The 21,657-nt window shown below is 47.3% G+C and overlaps 1 protein-coding gene across 5 annotated transcripts; it reads right to left on the reverse strand.

Moving 5' to 3' along the window:
* Positions 1-4,657: 4,657 nt before the first annotated feature.
* LOC125939665 (monocarboxylate transporter 12-like) lies at positions 4,658-20,615 on the reverse strand. 5 transcript variants are annotated; one of them, XM_037713403.2, is made up of 5 exons: positions 20,406-20,613; positions 13,393-13,602; positions 11,356-11,499; positions 10,069-11,166; positions 4,658-8,237 (listed from the first exon to the last, which is right to left on the reverse strand). In XM_037713403.2, the coding sequence occupies exons 2-5, from the start codon at positions 13,568-13,570 to the stop codon at positions 8,041-8,043; spliced, it is 1,617 nt and encodes a 538-aa protein (XP_037569331.1). In that variant the 5' UTR covers positions 13,571-13,602; positions 20,406-20,613; the 3' UTR covers positions 4,658-8,040. The 5 variants fall into 5 exon arrangements, with proteins under 5 accessions (XP_037569331.1, XP_049521569.1, XP_049521570.1 ...); XM_049665612.1 differs by lacking the exon at positions 20,406-20,613 and adding an exon at positions 19,275-20,381; XM_049665613.1 differs by lacking the exon at positions 13,393-13,602 and having other exon boundaries at positions 20,406-20,615.
* Positions 20,616-21,657: the final 1,042 nt, after the last annotated feature.

The raw sequence follows: 21,657 nt of genomic DNA on the forward strand, positions 1-21,657 counted from the left end.
AAAAATGTTAGGCCTAACGTTAAGAGACAGGAAGATAGCGCTGTGGATCAGAGAGCAAACGGGGATTGCCGTTATTCTAGTTGACATTATAGGAGGAAAAAACGGAGCTGGAAGGCTATGTAATGCGTCGGATGGATAACCGGTGGACCATTAGAGTTACGAAATGGGCGCTGAGGCAAAACCTCACCATCGCCACGGGGTAGATCTAGGCCCGATCGCGTTAGACCCTGCATGACCAAATAAAAGTTGTTCACCACCACCAAGTTGAAATCAGCTAGCGCAAGACAGGGATAAGTAGAGATCGCAGGGAGAGGCCTTCGTCCTGCAGTGGACATAAATATAGGTTGATGATGATGATGATGCTGTCCTTGGTGTCTTTTTTGGCTTCTTATGATAGAGATATGGATGAATATACTATATATAGGTCCTGTGCATTCTCCTTCCAAGTCAACGTCAAGTTTAAAATTTTATTTTCTCGTTCACCCACGACATTGGCATACATGACAAGCTCTAGTCTCCCCCGTACACACCATGATTACATAATTTATTACCGTTTTTTTTTTCTTAGTCCTGTTCCTCCAAATGGTAATTTCTGTCTCCGATTCCTTTCATTATGCAGAATAGCATCTAGGCGGCTACATATATACACGCCGGCAGAATTATCCAGATTTCATTAGAGAGCTTTCTCTCTCTCCTCTTCCTCTCTCTGGGCCTAAAGTCCGGTGCCGGTCATGAAGATTATTCAGGTCAGTTTGAAGGCACGTGACATCGGAGTAGTAGATATACCGATATCGTCAGCAAACAACTAATTTGTAAAAATGCTATCGCGCAAGTTACTTATTCGGTCGTCAGTAGAGGACCGTTTATTTTTTTTTTTTTTTTTTTTTTTTGTTTGTGGCGACTGATTTACATGATCGCACGCTAGCAGAAGCGCTTGGGTCTATCAGGAACACGCCACTGAAAGTGAGCGGCGCTGTTCCGCGAGGCTCAATTTCGGCGCCACTCTTGTTCCAACTTTATGTAACCCATTTAAGTGTACATAGTACACCCCCGCACCTATCAATATGCTCATTATTACAGTCGGCAAAAGCGGCACAGGATAATTACTGAAATCTGAACAAAATCTGAACATTAAGCACCTAAAAAAGTTCACCGACGATTACGACACTCCTTAATGCGAAATTTGAGCGCAGCTTTATACGTCGTGTTATCATTTCGCGATTTATTGGCTCGCGCGGGCAATCTGTCTCGTGCGGCCCGTTGCAGACGGAGCGAAGCCCCTTGCAAAACAAGTAACACTCAAGCACAATGATAGAAGGATAGCGGCGAGCAGAATCGGCGATCGTCGAAAATGTGATGTGCGGGTCAAGTGCGTCGGTTTTTATATGCATCACTCGTCGAAGGTTCCAGAGTAATCGCTGGTGACCGCGTGGCTTCCAGAAAGCACTACACAATTCGCGTCGCGCATGCAATCAGATTGCCAAAAGCTTTCGTGACAACAGCCAACGGATAGGACTATCGATAACATTTGATAAATTTCTAACACATGCAGGCGCGTCGTGCGTCGAGGGATAACGTTTAACATTTGCTAGCCGATGAAATGCAGTGACCGAAGAAAGAAATGAACAGACGACGCGCGGTACTCTGGCGCCATCTCGTAGCGATCGTCGGCACTATGCTTTTCTCTTTCATCCTTCGCTGTTGTGCTCGTTCGCTCGGTTACGACGCCGACGCTCGCCGCGGGAATGGGCCATCAATATCTGCGCTCTGAAATCGGGAAACGTTCCGGGACAGTGTGTGAAGCACCGAAATACGTTGTCTGTTTTTTTTTTATTTGCATCAAAATGTTTATCATGCTCTGGCCACCAAAACAAACGCTGCCTAATTCTCTACCATTGAAATCAATTGTGAAGAAAACCTCAAGCAGCTGCCTACTCGACCTGTGACATTCCTCCTTACATATATTCTTAAAGTTGGTTGGAGAAGAAAAGCTTGGCTTCTAACAGACTAGAAAGGTAAAAACATGAGTGCTCGTTTTACGTCCAAGTCGTAATCGCTATTTGCTGTTCTTGGCCCGGTATTTCTAACCTCGCAGTTGACCTCATAAATCCACGCTCATCAATAGTTCTCAAAGCCGCATAAGTGTGCCCGCACATGTCAAGCGTGTATCATGATCCAAGGGAAGGAGCTAAGAAGTCTGCAAGAAACCCAGACAGGTGCTGCCTTTGTTTCTCGCATTCTATATACCAAGCTGGACACTATGTATGCAAGATTGCGAGACTTGATAGCCAACCCCATCGATGGTTCTTGAATGACTTCGCACCCTCGTACAGTAGAACTTGGTGCAGCGTACATTATGGTACACACAAGACACAAAGTATCGGCCCAGAACAGCTTTTGCGTGCTAAAGTGCAATAGTCGGACGGATCTGCAGCAAACCTCAGCATTTCGTTCGTGAGTGCCTGGGATGAAAAATTCAGTTTCAGTTTAGAAGCGGACGCTTGATCATGAGGCATTGTGGCAGACGCCGCATGACACGTGATGCGCATGAAATATATGGGTACTTTCACAATTCTTGCTATTCTGGAAGAATAAACAGTTTGCAGCACAAGTGATTCGGCTGCCGTGAGCACATAGGCAGAGGAAACCAGCAGTGTTCTCTGCCAAGGCTAAAATATTATCAGCAGTTGAGTGGCGAAGTACAAGCAGGTCTATTAAATCACTGAAAACATTATAGAAAACATGGGCAACACGGGCAATTTGTGATATTCCGGGACATCCAACGTGAACTTGGGAGATTTCGGGTGAACAAAGTTGCTGAAAACCAGGTCCAATCAGTTTGGTAGATGAATATACGTAGCTGACACTACATCAAGGCACTTTTCGAAACCGGGACATGTCCCGGAAATCCCAGCTCTACTCATGACACACTGTTGATATCAGGGCCCGTAAATTACTCTTAAGCAACAAACTTGCTACTTACAGAAGCTGTTATATTGAATTGGCATCTGGACAATAACATAGCATCTACCCATGGCCCGCGTCCCCGTGACTAGCTTGGCTGCATACACAATATGCGGAACATTTTAGAACCTTTTGCGTTCCGCTATGGGTTGAATAGATTACCGCGCGTTGCGTTTTCAGTTAATAGGCGTAAAAAACATAGGTGTTATTATATAGAACAAGAACATAAGGTACGGCTTGGCACTTGACCTTTATTGTACCACAGCATTCGTAATTACGGGGAGAAATTACGTGTCTATTTTAGGGGCGAAGCACCTTAGGGCCGAGCCTTGTCCCCCCCTCGTAGGTGCCCGTAGCTCTGGTTTGCATGGAGACCGCTAGGGGAGCTGCGGTGCACAAGGGCTATATAAGCGCTGTATATACTGTACGCATGTACAGCACACACACACACACACACACACACACACACACACACACACACACACACACACACACACACACACACACACACACACACACACACACACACACACACACACACACACACACACACACACACACACACACACACACACACACACACACACACACACATATATATATATATATAAACATATTGTACGGGGGATTCACGGTTACCCGAATGATCCCCCGGTGCTTCGCCAACTCATCATCATTCACTTCGTGGATATGCGGTGTTTTTTTTTTGTGTGTGTGTGTGTGTATCGGTTTCTAGTTAGGTGTGCCTCACCGCCGGACACGGCACCTCAAGCCTTTGCCTGGTCTTCGCAAGCTCGTGCTGTGTAATGTACCATGCGACAATTAACTTGTCTTTATTATTATTACTATTATTATTATTATTGTTGTTGTTGTTGTTGTTGTTGTTGTTGTTGTTGTTGTTGTTGTTGTTGTTGTTGTTGTTGTTGTTGTTGTTGTTGTTGTTTAAGTGTGCGCCAGCATTCAGATCTTCGGGTTGTTCCTGCGCAGGTAAATAATTGATTGATTGATCGATCGATTGATTGGTTGATTAAAGCGAGTCGAGTCGCATGGCCAGCACCAGAGTGTAAGCATTCCGGCAGTAAACCTTTCAAAAGTTGTCGCAGTTTCACCTGAAAGGCGAAGCATGAATTGCGATAGCAAATCTGTAGAGAGCTATACGGAGTAATGATATTAGCTTTATCAGCTGTATAAACTTGGACATGCAGCAGCACCGGCAACGCGCTGAACTGTTGTCGACGCCGTCGGCGTTTTGCCCGCGTTCGCTCAAAATGCATGCGGCGTTGGTGACTGTTGCCGGAGCCTCTGATATAAATAGGCACTTGGTGCCGCAACTAAACGTCGCCTCCCTTCCCCCCCCCCGCGGCCTTTCGTGCGTGAGAAGAAGGCGCGTTTGCTCTACATATATGGTGATTGTAAAGGAGGAAAGAGACGCCTACTTCTGCAGCCCTTAAGGAAGCACGGCGCAGAACGCGCGTTTGTTCTCCGCCGTGCGTTCACTCCCCGTGAAAGAGCGCGTCCCTCGCGCCCTTTCACTCGCACATGCAGCGTTCGGCGGCGCGCGGCGACGATTTCATCTCCATTGACGTCATACGGAACCTCACGGCGACGGCGACGGCGACGGCAACGGCGACGGTGACGCCGACGGCAGAAATCTGCTTTTGAGTGTCCATATAATTGCTATCGCAATAATAAATGAACCAATCAGTCCTGCTTTTAACGCGAACGTGCCTTGCCAAATTCTAGCACGACTCAATGAACATAGAGAGTGCATGTGTGACGCGGGTATGACAGATTGGAATCGGAGACTACTGACAAAGAGCGCCTAAACAACCCATTTTAATAGTTTTTTTTAATAGTTTGCTAAACAAAAACTATTCTGGGATAGACTCGCTTGGAAGCCCTATATACCTATATCACTGCGTTTCCTAGCAGGGACGCGATAAGTGTGCAAACTGTGTTTTTAAATAAAGATTACGTGCCTATGCAAATGGCAATTTTCTTTAACCTTTGCACCGCTGATCCTACTGGAGTCTTGGCGTGATAATTTTCCCACCGAAGCACTTTAATGTGTGTTGAAAATGCAGCAATACAGCTCAGACTCATTGTAGACACGCAGAACACATGCGCAAACAACTGGTTAGTCAATCATTTGGTGACCTGAACGACTGCTTGATCTAACTCTTGTCCTTTGCTGCTCATGCGCTTGCTGCGCTATTGTGATAGGTTGTATAAATAACTTGCCCTGCAGCGTTCGAGTCTCGGTGTAAAATCTATTCTTTATTGCGGAAGCATTATATGGCTGGCTCATGAGGCGGAAAATCCGGCGTAGTTGTCGGCGTGACCACGATGTTCGAAAAGGCTGCGAAACCTCGACTTTTGGAGGAGTCGAACCCACGACATTTGGGGTTAATTGAGGCACAGTTAATTAAGGTAGATTTAATTAAGGCACTCGAACTGACGACCTCTTTCACGCCGACATGGGTCACTGTAGATGCGAGACTGGGTGGGCACCGCTGTTGGAAGAGACTCTTTGACGCCGACTTGGAGTACCGGGTGTATGTTACAATTTGGTCTGTGCTGGCCTCCAATGAACATCTTTGATGCCATATTGAACACTGGCCATGTACCTTGAACGAACGTATTTGGCACCAACTTCAGTAACCAGGTATGTACCGCTCTACAATGACAATCGTAGGCACTGGCATGTGAAAGAGCCGTGCTGAAAGAGCACAGGCGTCACGCGGTGGTCGCAATGCTTTCCCATTCATCCGCGTAGGGATAACTAAGTGGCCCTTCAATTTTTGTCCTGACACTTCACTTAAAGTCTAAAGAAGGTGTTATGAATTATGTGTTAGGGTTATCCCATCTCAAGCGTACAAAGTGGTTTCACAATTATGCCTGATCATTTCGAAGGCATGCTGGTGACGAATGACGTAACTTTTCGTCTTCAGCATCATAACAGCCATGTACTGTTCATCAAAGAAATATATCAAGAGATAACTAATAAGTTACTCATTAATCCGTGTCTACAATGCAGATAATTCAAGCCAAGTTTATTAACGCTGTCTGGTTCTTCACCGTCACTACAACGTGACACCATGTTACATTCTAATGATATACAGGAGGAGGTCCCGAAGTTAGCGACTGTAACGGGGCCTCCTAATGTTCAAATTTTAGACCTTAAGCTGGGAGAAATGAGCACTTAAATCTTAGGCGCCTTTCATGGCATCAAAAGTTTCATTTTTTTTTCCTTGTAGCAAAATTATTCGGGGTTACTATTTCCGCGCCTTAACAAAACGTCCACTTCTTTTATTTCTATTAATGAATCTGAGATCAGTCGCCGAAACGCCTAGTACACTTGATAGGAATGCGCGTGTTTTCAGTGTCAAGTGCGAACCCTCCCTTGTTCAGGGCACTGTACGTGTGTCATAGTGTTCCGTTGTTCTATTACGACCCACCGCGGTATAGCTTAAGTGGCTCCGAGTTTGCGCTGCTAAGCTCGAGGTCGCGGCTGCGAGTCCGGCCGCATTTTGATGGGCGCGAAATGCAAAAACGCTCGTCTACATAGATTTAGGTGCAGAGCCCCAGATGCTAAAAATTAACACGGCGTGCCTCACAACCGTACCGCGGTTCTGGCACCTAAAACCCAAGAATATAAGTTACTTTTTTCATTGTTCTAATGTGTGGTTTCGTTGACTCGTGTGTAGAACATTGAACACGTTGTGATATTTTACTGTCTTCAGTGCTTTTGTGCCTTTAGTGTTGCTTGCCCTGCAGCAAGGAGTAGCCGGCGCAAACAAAAGCGCCAACTTCACCTTTTATAGTTTCATATCAATTAAAAAAAGTGACCCAGAAAAGCAATCGGAGATGGCATTCACAAAACTATTCTTTCGAAAGTACCGTCCGTCATCGTTTATAGCGGAGATGGTCGTCTCGTTATCACATCAGTTCGTTATATCAAGACTGGCAGGCGCCAAAGGCCGGCCAATGAGGAAGCGCACTCACGTAAAAGAATTGCTTTGTGAACATGAGCCCAGATTCTGAACGAAGCACTATGGCATGTTTGAGTGGTCGTTTCAGGGTGTCCGGGCAACGCCACAGAAATTGCGAGGCACAGCTTCGAAGCATGCATTGCGAGAATAAGCGGATGTGCTATTCCAGACGCCATCAGATTCTGCCCATAATATACTGTCAAATTCGCCATCTTGTCATCTCTGATTGGCTCACAAGGCAGCTACGCTCTCTCTGACTGGCTGAACATGTAAACGTGACGGAATTTGACAATATATGTATACGCAGGAATCTCCCCACACTAAGAAAAGTTTGGACGCTTTGGGGCTTATCTCGTCCCCGAACAATAATCGTCACATATATCCAGCGCGTCGAGTTTCCTTTCTTTAACGCTGCGCGCCTGGTACTTGCAGGTCGTGAACGGCATGTGCCTAACCACGTGACACAGCGTTCTGGACAGGAAAGCAGAGAGAAAACAAGCTAGGCAGATGACGACTGTTGTTTGAGGATTACATACATACGCCCGAAAGGGTCTAAATGTTTCTTAGGGCACAGAATAGCACACCCCAGTACAAATAGCGATAATTTGGCTTTATTGTTATCACTGAAACCCGCATATCACAGCTTCAAATGGCCACAAAAGCGCTGCGGCGATTCCCGAGGACAACCTGTCTGTGACAAAGCGCCGAGAATTTTCATTACGTCGGCGACTCCAGTGCACACCAACTCATGACTTTCTCTGCATGTGTTAATATTTTCCTCCCATTTTCCGTACTGCACGGTGCCGATTAGCCAACCGGGCTCAATCTCCCTGCCTTTCGTTTATCCTTTTCCCTCCCTCTCTATCTCGCTTATGCTAGCAGCAACGCATATTTCTTGCCTTGAACGACCTTTGTAGCGCTGCCAGGGCGCTCTGAAACGACCAATCGAATGTGCCGTTACGGCACAACGTCGCAAAGACAACTGGTGGTCGCGAGGATATTTACAATGATGCACTCTTCTTTTTTTTTTTCGCCGGTGAAACGCGAGAGAAGAATTGAAGATGGCTGGCGAATCACATTCGCCCTATCTCCAGCTCTTTTCTTCCGATGTGAAGATCGCTGCCAGCTTTGGCCAAGTCCGCGATGAAGGTTCTCGCTTTTTATGTGACGCGCACCGTTCTTTCACGTAATAGCACAGCCACAGTAGGGACATGCCCAACGTCACGCCGCCGATGAGACCGAAAAGGCCTTCGTAGTCTCCGTGAACGTCTCTGTACAAACCTGCGAGGACAAGATCAGCGTTTGTAATCACACGTGTACTTGGGACCACAAAAGATTAAGGCCAAGAAAGAGAAGGCAAAGAAAACAAAGCGCATCTTCAAGTGCACACCGGCAAAGTACATGGACCGATCATCCTTGCAACTGATTTCAAATCGTAGAACAAGCCTTTCCACTTATACATTCGCACGCAACAAAGACAACACGACGCGGGAAGTAATCGAAGCTGATTTTATCATAACAGCAAAACTTGCCAGTGTAAGTATCGGTAACTCGTCTCCTGAAGAAATTGCATTCTTGGGGCGAGGGCATGAATATGTTAAGAGGAACCGGGGATGGTAACGCTTTTTTAAAATATATATTCTTCCGCAGTAAATCAAGTGGAAGTGGTGCACTGTGCTGTCATGTTTCTCTTTTTGTCCCGCCAAGTGTTATGCGTTACAGCATTCTTTATAGGCGTAGTATCAACTAGTTCAACCACCAGGGCTTTTCTTAGGGTCATACTGCGATGAAAAAAAAAAAAAAGACAGAATTTTGTAACGAATATTTCCCTTCGAGCCTATCTTATCACAATGACAATTCGATGCGAGCCATGCAATGGCAGCGAGCGAGAAGAATAGGTAACAAAAATAATCGCTATAGGACGTCTGGGAGGTGGAAGACTGCTTTCTACGCGGCCCTGTCGTTTCGCGAGGAGTGATTATCAACTAACAAATTTAGATTCTTGCTCTCTCTTTACCTACCTTAATCTGGAAAGTGTCAACCATATACAGCCTGCGATGGCTTTGATGTGCTTCCAGGAACGTTTATCAAGCACGCTAGATTAGCATAGCGCAAATTATTAATTACTCCATACATCTACGCCCTCCCCATGCGTACGGTCTGCAGTAACATCACCGCCTATATTCTTCTACGACGAGAGCTGAAAACGAGCATTTACCTTGTGTGAGCGTCCCCTATACATAGACAAAACAACGCCACCAACATCCTGTCCCGACACCGAAAACCCGTCGTGTGGGTGCACGGACTGTCGCCGCTCCCGGCTTATACATGTCACTCGCTTTGGATTTAGTGGAATGTGTGCTCTAAACATTTTTTTTCTCTTGAACTGTTTAGAAATTTAGCTTGTACTAAGATCTATAGTTCACAGAGAGGGACAGAAGACAGGAGAAAGGCAGGGAGGTTAACCAGATGTGAAGATCCGGTTTGCTACCCCACGCTGAGGAGAGAGGGGAGGAGCGAGTAAAGTGATAGAAGAGTAGATAATCGACGTTACGATTGCATATATGAATTGTTCTGCACGGTTACTTACACCTGTTATTGACGATATTGAGACGCACATATTCTTTTCCATTTTCTAAAGAAATGATGGTTATCATTTAAGGATAGTAGTTTTATTTGTTTCAGTACCGCATTAAATTGTTTTTTCTTTGCAATGTTTGAACGAGACCTTTGTCTCGTTCACGGCGACAAGTGCATGTCCAAAGCCAGGCACCAGACATCAAACCCTTATGCCACTGCCTAGCTAACACTCAGACAATGGCATACTTCTGCTCATGCAACATCTCCTAGATTAGGCGAGATGCATCGGCGCTTTGAGTCGTGGCGTAACGCCGGAGTGGGCGAGTATATGCGCTTTATTAAGGGACGTAAGCGACGCTTAGCGCGCTTTAAAAAAATCACACATTTTTCAATGGCCTTTCTGGCTTCTAGCATAACGTCACGGCTCAAATTTCGCTGTCGCCTCACGCTCGCTCCGGATACTTTCATCTTGCCCTCCGCGCATGGTTCAAACTCCCCAAGTAGTGCAAGCATACAAGCTGATTTCGCTCACCTATAAGCGATGGCCTCGCGAGCCCTAGGAGCCCTGCGAACGTTGTCGCGATGCCGAAGCAGACGCCCAGTTTGTCGATGCCCACTAATTCCATGAAGAACACCGCGATGAGTATTAGTGTCGAGCCGTTGCACCAACCGGACAGTACGGACAGGGCAACGTGACAGTAGTACTGGCTGCACAGCGGCATCACGTAGAGCGAGGCGCCCCACAGCACAAAGTGTGAGCCCATCATGGTGCTCTTGAGTAGGAACTTCCTGTCCGTAATCCAGCCGGAGCCAAGTCTGGCCAGCAGATCAGCCACGGCGTAGGCAAATATCAGGTACACGGCGTTCCACTTGGAAACGCCACGGTCCACGGCAAAGTCGACAATGACGGTCATGTATGTGCTCATATTGAACAGTATTATCGACAACGAAAATGAGATCAGATAGAATGCCGGAAACAGTAAGAACGATAGCAGTGGGCTTCTCTTTCGACTTGGTGCGCCCTTCTTTATTGTGACTCCCGGCGTAAGATTCTTAACAACTTTTGGCTGGCTGGAACCTTGGGCATCCAGCACTCGCAATTTCGCGCTGTCGCCATCTTCCTCATCACTGCCCACGTCGTGTCCTTTCGTCCCTGAACTCTTGATTTGGAAATGAACTCCATTAAGTCCGTCATCTCCGTGCGTCCCAGGGTCATCCTTTATATCAGAAAACTCAGTTTCAGTGACCACTGCAACGTTTCCGCGAAGGCTCCTATCCTCAGATTCCTCGCACCTTTTTATCATGGCGTCTACTTCCTCTGGATATTGCACCGTATCACCGGTGCTGGTCGCGTCATCGCCCCTGAGTGGTGGCCGAGGTGTTTCCGGTTGCGCTTTCGGCGCGGTTCGCTGCAGAAAAGCTCCAGCCACCGAGTTGAGCATGAGGGCGCCGACGAGTAGAAGAGCACCGCGAATGCCGTAATGGTCCGCGAGCAGCTGTATGACAGGAGGGAAGATGAGACCTCCGATGGTGAAGCCCGCGTTGCTGATTCCGGAGGCCATGGCGCGGTACTTGTGGAAGTGCTGGTTGATCACGACGCTGAAGAGAGCTAGCAGGCCGATGCACGTCCCTGCATTTGATTACATGAGATCAACGAATGAGGTTGGCGGCACAGACTCATTCGGTTCGTTTGCTTTCATGCAGACGCCGTAGCTAAGCATTCAGTGTGTCTGCATCGTTCTTATATTGTCATTCCATTTCATTCTTGCACTTGGTGACCGCAGAATTGACGGCCGACAAATGAAAAGAAGGCGCTCACCGTGGGTGACGCCAAGGAAGATGTCCAGGAAGATCATCGACTGTGCAAAGACGCAAACGGACACGGCCAGGGAACCACCGAGGCATCCTATCACCGTCAGTTTCCAAATGGGGATGTACCTCGCGAGCACGCCAGCGATAGGACCTGCGACCACCAAAGGACAAAACATCACACGGAAGCTCTGGGAACACGTACTTTCAGAAGACAATTGCGCCCCTCAGCAATGACAAGGTTGCTGTCTGGGCCATAGTTGGTGACTGTCGTAGCATTGACGCACCATGCTACGATCTACACAAGGCGCATAAACTACCCTTTGACAGGGTGGCCAATGGGAAGGGTGCACTCTTAACCAGACAATGAATTCATTCGTAGAGAAGCACACTTCCGTCGTCAAGTTCTTATCTTGCAAGGCTTACTCAGTCAGGGGTTTTAAGAGAAGGGAGTGGCGACGCAGGAATACGTAATTATGATACTGCCCTACATACGAACTACGATCAACACGCCCTTGGCCAGTGGTAAGCCTGGCTGTCGTGATTTCCTTAACTACCTCCTTCTCGCATTCCGGCGGCCTACAAATGCTCGTTAAATGTACTTGAGACAAGTCAGGGTCGACATATGGCTACCGCCGGCGCGACACCCCCGAAACATGACGTCGGTAGCCGTTTGCATAAGAACGACAGTGGCCCATTTTCCAGAGACACAGCACCGCTAGCACTATGGCGAAGCCTCGTGTAGCATGTTTGAAAAAATAAGTACCTCTCGCGTCACCTGTTTGCTCGTGCAACGTCTATATATAGAAGGTGCCGGAGCGCGTCTCTGGCGAGTGGAGGAGTGACCCCATTTGATACAGTCGTGCAATGCGTCTTCCTTGTGCATCATTCTTGCTTATGTGAATGCAAAACGCTAGAGATGCAATGCGATGCACTGCTGGGCTCGCGGCTTTCGCTGACCACGGAACCCTGCAATGCAGGACAATCTCGGAAACCGCGACGGCACGATAACGTCGTCGCATACAGACCCTGCGGCCCGGAGCCTATAGCTATATGAGTGTCGTAAACGTCGTGATAACATAATGCTCGTGGGTGTCAGCCGAGCCGTTAGGTTGCAAATGAAAGTACTGGTGGCAGAATTCACCGACCACTGAAGCAGAGATCTGCCTCTCTATATTTTTAGGCACCAGTTCTGAACCAGTCCTTTTCTCTCTCTCCCTCCTTGTTTTTTTTTTTTTTTGTCTTTTTTGAGCGCGCGCTGCACGTTGAAAGAAATGGTCTAGACTCACATGTGTCTAGCGGGTATCGCTGTTTTAACCGACCGGTATGTTGCTACAGTTGGTGGGACCATGGCGCTTAGGTGACGCGGACAAGGACGAACAACAAGGGCGGGCGCCCGTCCGTCCTTGTCTTTCTGCCTTGTCCGCGTCACCTAAGCGCCATGGTCCCAATAACTGTATCAAACCAGCTAGCCCAAAACTTTGTACGCCTACATGTTGCTACAGTTTGTCTTCCGCGCACTGACACGAGCAGCATATTATAAAACTGTATAGCGATGCATATCGCTAGGATTATTATTATCTATTAATATACTTGTCGAGTTACTCTGCAGTCATTCCTTCCTGCGGTTTTAGAATGTTAAGAGCCCAAAGCACATATGGTTCGTCCTGAAAAACAACCGGGCACCTACGGCCAATCTAAACACACCCGAGACCACTCTTCGCTCGAGACAGCAGCTGACTTCAAGCCGTGAAATAGCTCCCATGAGGATATAGCCCTGTAAAGATTATGAGGGCCAATACAAACGCACTCTTCTCCCTTCGCCACTTCAAAAAATTGGGCGTGTCATATGAGGCCCACGTTTGCCAAAACGATGTGCCGCAATGGCTTGATACCTTGTGATACAAAGTAACTTCTCTGCCTATCCACAGATGGCGCCTGGATGCGTTAATCTCAAACTGAGGGCAGATTCTTTCTTTCTTTATGTCTACGGTTAGTTTCGCAGCTCGCACGATAAAAATCAGCCACAGTCGTATTGGACGCGCACCTGTAAGGAAGTAGCAGACGACGGACAGGTTGACGGGCCATGACGCCTGCTCCCTGGTCACCGGAAAGGTACGCAGCAACGCCACGTACACCACGGCCGCCGAGCGGACCAGGGCGAAAGTGAACACGTTTATCCAGCAGCACGCCGCGGCGACCGCCCAGCTCCGAGGCGAGTCCATTACGCCTTCGCAGCCTCTCCTCGCTCCTTCAGCTGCAAGGTGCCCCTCCGAAGGATGTTTATCACCCTCCAAGATACGAGAACAGCTTATCGCGACCTTGTATCTGCCACAACGCCTCCGGTCTGTCAACCAAGAGTCGCAGACTCAGCATGTGAAATATCCTACATTGCGAAAGACATAGTCACAAAAGAAGACTTACTGCTCAGATGCGAGCGAGACAGAAAGGGTATATCGCGAGTATCAGGTTTGCGCGTTCCTTCGCCTTTTCGTTGAATGTCTTCTCGCTCGAATGGAATCGCGCTTCACCGAACGGCGCCTGGATTCAAAGCTTCCGTGCATCCTTTCTCTCTCTCTTCTCCCTTCATCTTGACGTAGGGTCCAATGCGACGCTTCACTACAGAAATAATAATATAAAAAAACACTGTCCGTTGGCTTATCGCTTATGCAATGATATCCACGAAAGTTGTCGATCGCGAGAATGCACCTTCCGATTTCGAAACATCCCCGAGTGGAAGAACATAACCTCTGCGAGGAAAGGCTCTACACCAACGGTCTGATAGAGAAAGAAAGGAACAAGATTCTCGTGTGTAAAAAGAGAGAGAGAGAGAGAGGAAAAGAAAAAGCCAGAAAGAAGGAAAATGAACCGAAAAGACAGACAGCTTTTACTGCGGTGACGGTTCATGGGGCTACCGCGCTTCCGCTAAGAGGACGTCCAGGGAACATGTTATTGTGGTCTGTCAGGGAGGGCGGCCGTCATGATGATTGATTATTAGTTTATATTTCTTCATACGTCATTGTAGCAGTAGTCTAGTGTCGCCCAGCGGCGTCATACGCGCTAAAGATGCCTTTTCAGGCACGACAGTGCAAAACCGTCGTGTCCAGGACAGCCTCTCTCCAGACAACGCGTGAGTCATTTTTAGTTGTTCCCGTGTAAGGTCTACACAAATTCATTCTATTGCAGCAAAGTTGTTGGCGCGACTATATACGCGCTCAAAAACGCTATGTGCGTGTTTTGGCGGTGCACCCGAAAAGATTAGATTATTCGTTGGGTTTATATTTCACAATGCTCATCATCACCCTATGTTTATGTCCACTGCAGCACGAAGGCCTCTCTCAGCGATCTCCAATGACCCCTGTCTTGCGCTAGCTGATTACAACTTGCGCCTGCAAATTTCCTAACTTCATCACCCCACCTATAGTTTTCTGCCGTTCTAGACTGTGCTTCCCTTCTCATGGTATCCATTCTGTAACTTTAATGGTCCACCGGTTATCCATCCTACGCATTACATGGCCTGCCCAGCTCCATTTTTACCTCTTAATGTCAACTAGAATATTGGCTATCCCCGTTTGCTCTCTGATCCACACCGCTCTCTTCCTGTCTTTTAACGTTAGGCCTAACATTTTTCGTTCCATCGCTCTTTGTGCGGTCCTTAACTTGTTCTCGAGCTTCTTTGTTAACCTCCAAGTTTCTGCCCCATATGTTAGCACCGGTAGAATGCAATGATTGTAAACTTTTTCTTTTCAACGACAGTGGTAAGATCCCAGTCAGGATTTGGTAATACCTGCCGTATGCACTCCAATCCAATTTTACTCTTCTGTAAATTTCTTTCTCATGGTCAGGGTCCCCGGTGAGTAATTGACCTAGATAAACGTACTCCTTTACAGACTCTAGAGGCTGACTGGCGATCTTGAATTGCTATTGAACACCATCTTTTTCTTCTGCATATTAATGTTCAACCTCACTATTACACTTTCTCAGTTAAGGTCCTCGATCATTTGTTGTAATTCGTCCCCATTGTTGCTGAATAGGACAAATGTCATCTGCAATGTCCTATTCAGCAACAATGGGGACGAATTACAACAAATAAAGTAAATAAGTGGCATGCTAGGGGCGATGTGGAGGCAAATTTAGAAGTCTGTATATTAGTCAGGGGCTAAATGAAAATTTATAATCTCTTGTTTTCTGCCTATTTAGAGGCGTTTATGTAAAAACGCTTACAAAAATAAAACGTCTCCTCCTCCCTGGGAGAATCGAAAGTGGCAGAGATTTGATATTTAGAGAGAATGTGTACCATGTTATGGGTGAGATGTTCCAAAAGTTCAAGGTGTCTGGAATAATCATGTGCTCTGAAAAATATTACTGAATACCAGTTTTCCCCATACTTTCATGCGTTATACAAGGCACGTAGTTGTTTTTTCCCGCTCTCCTCGGTGAACTAAATTAAGCATGTTGTTTACATTTCGTTAAAATAGGAAGCACGGTATGGGTGATGTACGAGAAAAGTTTAAATTGTGTAGTGTAACTAAAACTTTAGCGGAGAGTTACTTACCCGAGTGTTCAAGAGCATTAAATGTTTTTTTTTTCTTTCCACTGTAGCTCACTGGCTACGGTGTTTAGTAGATTTACGAGCTAATACTATCAAGATCCTGAGACCAACCACGTGAGAGCACCGGCATTACCTTCGCGCGACGCTGCGGGCGAATGCCAACGCTATGAGCAAGTTATCCCGCCATTGCTCCCACGGGAAAGCTGCATGAGCCTTCCCCTTACGCAGGCCTCTTACGTTCGCCAGACAAGGCGATCCGTGGAGTTGTACGTACGAGTCAATGGACAAGCGGGCGCCGAACCGCTACCGCAAACAAAGAATACGCAGCGTATCGACTGCCATCGGGCCCGGAGGATCAGGTATACCGCACGCTATGACAACTGAGAAGTCTGTCTGCAGGTGCCAGCGACCGGTCCGGTTGCTTACCGCCGAAGCAGGCGCCGTGCATTTGAGAACGTGCCACTGCATGCACCTCCAGTATAGCGAATCCAGTGTGCCAAAAGCAGCCGGGAAACTGAGTCAGCCTCGAGGGAGACGCTTGAACGCTTCGGTTGTTTTCTCACACTCCCACGTGTTTACTAGGTCTCTCTCTCTCGCCAACTGAAAGAGTCACTCTGCATTGTTCAACGATACGGGCGCTCCTTCGGAATCGGTCCTGAAGTAGTCGTCGCACGTTAAACCCTTTTCATTTAATATCAATCGACCAGTCTTCCTACCATACTGTAAACGCGAAGAGATCGACGGCCGTATATATCACGCATGGTTCCCGATAGTCAAAGAAACCCTGCATACAGCAGTTAACAAAAAAAGGGTGTCAAAATTGATCCACAGCCATCCGGTATGTCGCATCTCTCTGCCTCTCCTGTTTTTAAAATTTTGTTACTATACGTGTTGCAATTAATTTCTTCTAATTATATAATAGTGCACGTGAGAAACAATAAAAACGGCGTCACTACTGTGACAAAGACCTTGCAGAACTTGTTTTATTTCCCTTCAATAACTTCCAGAGACGCACGAAAGGCCCTCTACCAAAACACACTAACGGCATCTGAAGCTATTCCAAACCGCAGCTGGTATACGAAGTGCTCAAGCATCTTGCAAATGCCCAAGCCAAGTACATAGGACCACTGAGAATAGTAAGAAAGGGGTTGACGGTTTTATACAGCAAACGTTTACTACAAACCATGCACTCCAGCGCTTTGAAATAAGCAAGTATATACTCACCGCGACGAGCAGCGAAAGCAGTAAGGCGTGACAAAAAAAAAAAAAAAGTTGGAGATAAGAAAAATGAAGCGACAAAAGTAAATTTAGAAAGTGAAAGGAGGGAAGAGCTAAATGCAGCATCCTGTTTGCGCCGCGGATATTCGCAGGTCTTGCCCAACAGCGCCAGAATGCTTGGCAAAGCTGACGACATCGCGCCCTACGGCAAAGCAGGCGCATCACAGAAAATAAGAAAAGAGAAACAAAATATAAAGATGTGCGCAATTTCCAAAGCGCTTTGAATCTGTGACGGTATAGCACAGAATGGCGGCTCAGAAAAGTACGCATCTCTGAAGTTGTCACCTCCTGCAAACGTCACCGAAGGCTATATACAAGACCACATAACCTTCTGTGTGCGTCTCTATCTCCAGGGCTGCTGGACATGGCTACGCGCAACGCAGACATGCCTATGGAACTGTGTACGTCTGAACGTACACACACACACACACACACACACACACACACACACACACACACACACACACACACACACACACACACACACACACACACACACACACACACACACACACACACACACACACACACACACACACACACACACACACACACACACACGCACGCACGCGAATATGTGTGTGAGAGCGAGGGGGAGGCGTGCGTGCGAATGTTGTTGCAAGCATCCATATTAGCAGTATTTATAATAGTAACGTTCACCTTTTCTTCCTGTCGAGAAGGAAAGTTGAGGGCTTCGCTTCAGTGTGCCAACATCGCCTTCCAATTGATGCAAACAAGGAAAATGCAAGTTATCTGACCATCTGTGTGCGTAAAAAGTCGTGCGACTGTTACGCTCAAGTGCCGAGGTTCAACCACGTTGTGTACCGCGCCTGCGCTAGTACCGCGCCATGCAGTTGGGTAAGCGAGCGGCGAAAGCGAAGCCTGCCCAGGTGGCGGAAGCCAGAAACAGGCGTTAAAATTGAGCTTGTGCCAGGCCGGTGAGTTCAAGGGCGGACACAAGAGCGAATGAGCAGTCGAACTGCCAAAAACATGCTGCGAAACGCTATTGATATAGCACCTCGAGAGGCGTTTTAAACACTGTTTAAACTTAAACATTCTAGTGTTTTACGTGCCAAAACCACAATCTGATCACAAGGCACGCCGTAGTGGGGGGACTCCGGATTAACACCTTAACTGCCGTGAGAAATTCCGAAAAATGCTTTTAGAAGTTGGAAAAACGTTGTTGGTAGTCATCGTGCATTATTTTTATGTCAAAATTACAAGAAACCAAACCCATCCACATGTGCACAAATTGCGAAAGATTCACGACGAGTTAACTCCTCATCGGCACCAGAAAACGCTCGTTGTGATGACAAGTTATCTCGTCATCGGCAGTTAAGGTGTTAATGTTGACCATCTGGAGTTCTCTATACGTGCATCCAATGCACGACACACTAGCGTTTTTTTTTTTTTTTTTTTTTTTTTGCGTTTCGCCGCCATCGAAATGTATCCGCCGCGAAGCGAACCCGCGACCTCGTGCCTATAGCAGCGCAACGCCAAACCACTAAGCCACCGCGGCGGGTAACACTGTTTAAAAGACACACTAAAGATTAATATTAAGTTTAACTACATTGGAAAAGTACATTTATGCAACAGCAATAAGGGCACTACTATATTGTTATCAAAGGCTCGGTGAACCGGAAAGGCGCAAGAAAAAATACATAGAATAATAATCGAGGACAGGTAGCGACGCCGCCTTTAGATTCCCGCACTAGCCTGCCATGACGTCATAAATTTTGTAGCGTTGCATGCGTATAGTTACCTGTTCATCGGTAAAAAGACGGACCACAACGTAATCAAAACGAACAAGACAACGCATACGCATAGAAACTTTTGAGAACTTTCTATAACGCACGTCATGTGATAGTTGCATAGTGCCGTGGTCATAGTTGTATATTGCCGTCACAGTTGTACCGCTATGTTAGCTATCGGTTCACACTGCCGCCGATACGCGCCGGTCGCTGACAGTGCAAGGCGCGTGTGCGTTGTGCGGATTCGCAAAAGCAAGCATTGCTTTTGTGCCAACTGTTAATTTAGGCTTTAACCAGTCAACTGTTATTTATGATTTATTCTATATACCAAGGGATGGGCGAACTTACAGGTCACAGGCGGCGTCGACCGCTTCTCTCACACCGGCGCGAGGAATAACCGTAAGTCTAACAAACGAGAGCTACCACTTTTCATCCTACCAGGCGCTGAAGAATAGAGTCATTCGGACACAAACACGCCGTGCAAGTGAAACATGCTGCAAAGCAGCGCGCTCACGCGTCACGCCACAAACCCTGCAGCCACGTGTGGATGCAGAAGTTGCTGACGCTGAGAAGGATCATGGTCATCCAAGCATAAGCGCAAGACATCACGTTTGACGCATGCGCTGCATCGCGCCGCAGATATGCGTGTTGCTTTATATATAGTTGTCCGAACAGCCCTTTGTCTCACTTCTACGTAAAACCAACAATACGACAGCTGTGATACGATACGATTTTACAACGATAGCTACGCGCTGGAGGTCTCAGAGGCCATGCGTGTGCCGTCGTCAAGTTTTAACAGCGGAGCTGTTTAAGCCGGCCGTTATTCCGTTAGTCGTCTACAAAAAAATGTGGGCCGATCCTGGCGGTAGTGCAGAAAGGGTGCAAGCGCAACGGCACATACCCCTGTGAAATGGCGAAGCTGAGCCTGGCTAAGTCTAGCTAAGCATGGTTGGGACTACTTAAGCTTAGTCATCGACGGTCAATTGATAGCCAATCAATAGCTAATCGATAATCGACCAATCAATAAATTCCTGCAAATTCTAGGGATGACTTGGTAGTGCTTAGCCTAGCCCACAAGCCAGGACTAGCTAGGTGCCCATCAGCTCCGCTGTCTCTTTAGCATTGCACCTCCAGTGCAAGCTACGCTAGTTTCTTTCTTGACAGAAAGAGGTAGCCAGAAAAAAAAAGGAAGAAGACAAAAATACATCTGTTCATTCTTGCCCAATTATTCGGCCCCCAGCTCGAGACTTCGAACTGCCATTACGTCGTTGTAGCGCTGTAGTTGTGCCAGTTATCACTGTTTTTTGGCGGCCCTCTAATCTTTTCTGTCTTTTTCATTTCGACATTCCCGGCAAAGCGCCGAGCCGCGAGCGGTGCAAATCTTTGGCCCCTCTTGATGCCTCGGTTTATAATGCAACATGAAATTAAGGATATACGGGGGAGAATTCACGCAGATGGATGGTCGCATGTTTTACTTACCGGCACTGAGAATCACGGATGAATCCCAGCAAGCGATTGTTTCTCTCTCACAAGCACATCAGTGACGACGGAAATTTTCCTGGTCCGCGGCCATGTTCGATGAAGAGCCGCGAACAGCTGCGCGCATGCGATCGGCGTTTGCGGCGACGTCGAGGTGGGGCAGGCATGTCGCGCAGCGTGTGTGCACTGTGCGCTCAAGTTTCGCTGACGAGCGGGAATTGCATGTGTCCCGCAAATGCTTTTTTTTTTTCTTTATTCCATTTATTCTCGCTTACCGGCGGCGCACGCTAGCATCTGTGACTTGCCGGCAGAACTGTTTTGCATAAGCCCGCATGGAGCAGGCTGCGTCAGCATAATAGAAGCGTCGCCGCATGGGACCGCTGGTGGCAAACCAGCAAAACACTCATGGCGCTTCCTTGAAAGAAAGAGGAAGAGAGAAAGAAAGAAAGAAAAACGCGTTTCTTGCATTGCTATGTAGGGCGCGGATTCAACGCCGCAATATGACAACGCTTTGAGAGCATTTTTGACGACTAGCTGGCGACAAGCAATCGACTATCACACACCCCACGAACCTAACCGAAGTCTTTTTTGCTGCTGCGGAAGGTTCTCGACTGTTTGCGAGCTTCTGCGGGGCCCGCTTGACGCGTTTCGCAACCCCATCGCGCTGTCGGATTTCACAGTCGTTGTTTAAGTCATTCCGTCTTCTATGACACACTGACTCCGGCTCTATCTTTTCCCTCTCGGTATCCCTCGTTTTGCCATAAACGTATACAGGTTGCCTGAGCGACAACACGGAGCTCGTGTAAGGAAGATTTTAAGTACATAACGAACCAACAACTCCATTCAAGGGACACTAAACGAAGAACATTGGATTATGCTGTATTCCTGAAGCGAGTTTCTGGTGAACGCGACATTGTTTGTACTGCGTTAAATGGGTAAGATCGTATACCATATTACTAGACCAAGATTCTTAGTCCATGGCCCCATGATACTCCGAAAGAACGTGTTCTTGGGCAAGTTGGTGCTTGGGCTCAGTAAACATATCGTATCCTGGCGTAAAATAGAACACGAGGCAGGGGAACAGGAAAAAGGTGGCAGACAGAGAAGCGCACTCTCTGGCGCTTCTCTCTCCTTTTTCCTGTTTCCCTGCTTCATTTTCTACGTTGCGCCAGGAATCGATATGTTTAGGTAGTATGGCTAACACCACTTAATGAAATCGACCGGTCTTGGTGACCGATTGCGGGCGTGATGG

The sequence above is a fragment of the Dermacentor silvarum genome, chromosome 4 (assembly GCF_013339745.2).
Source record: "Dermacentor silvarum isolate Dsil-2018 chromosome 4, BIME_Dsil_1.4, whole genome shotgun sequence".
Lineage (NCBI taxonomy): Eukaryota > Metazoa > Arthropoda > Arachnida > Ixodida > Ixodidae > Dermacentor > Dermacentor silvarum.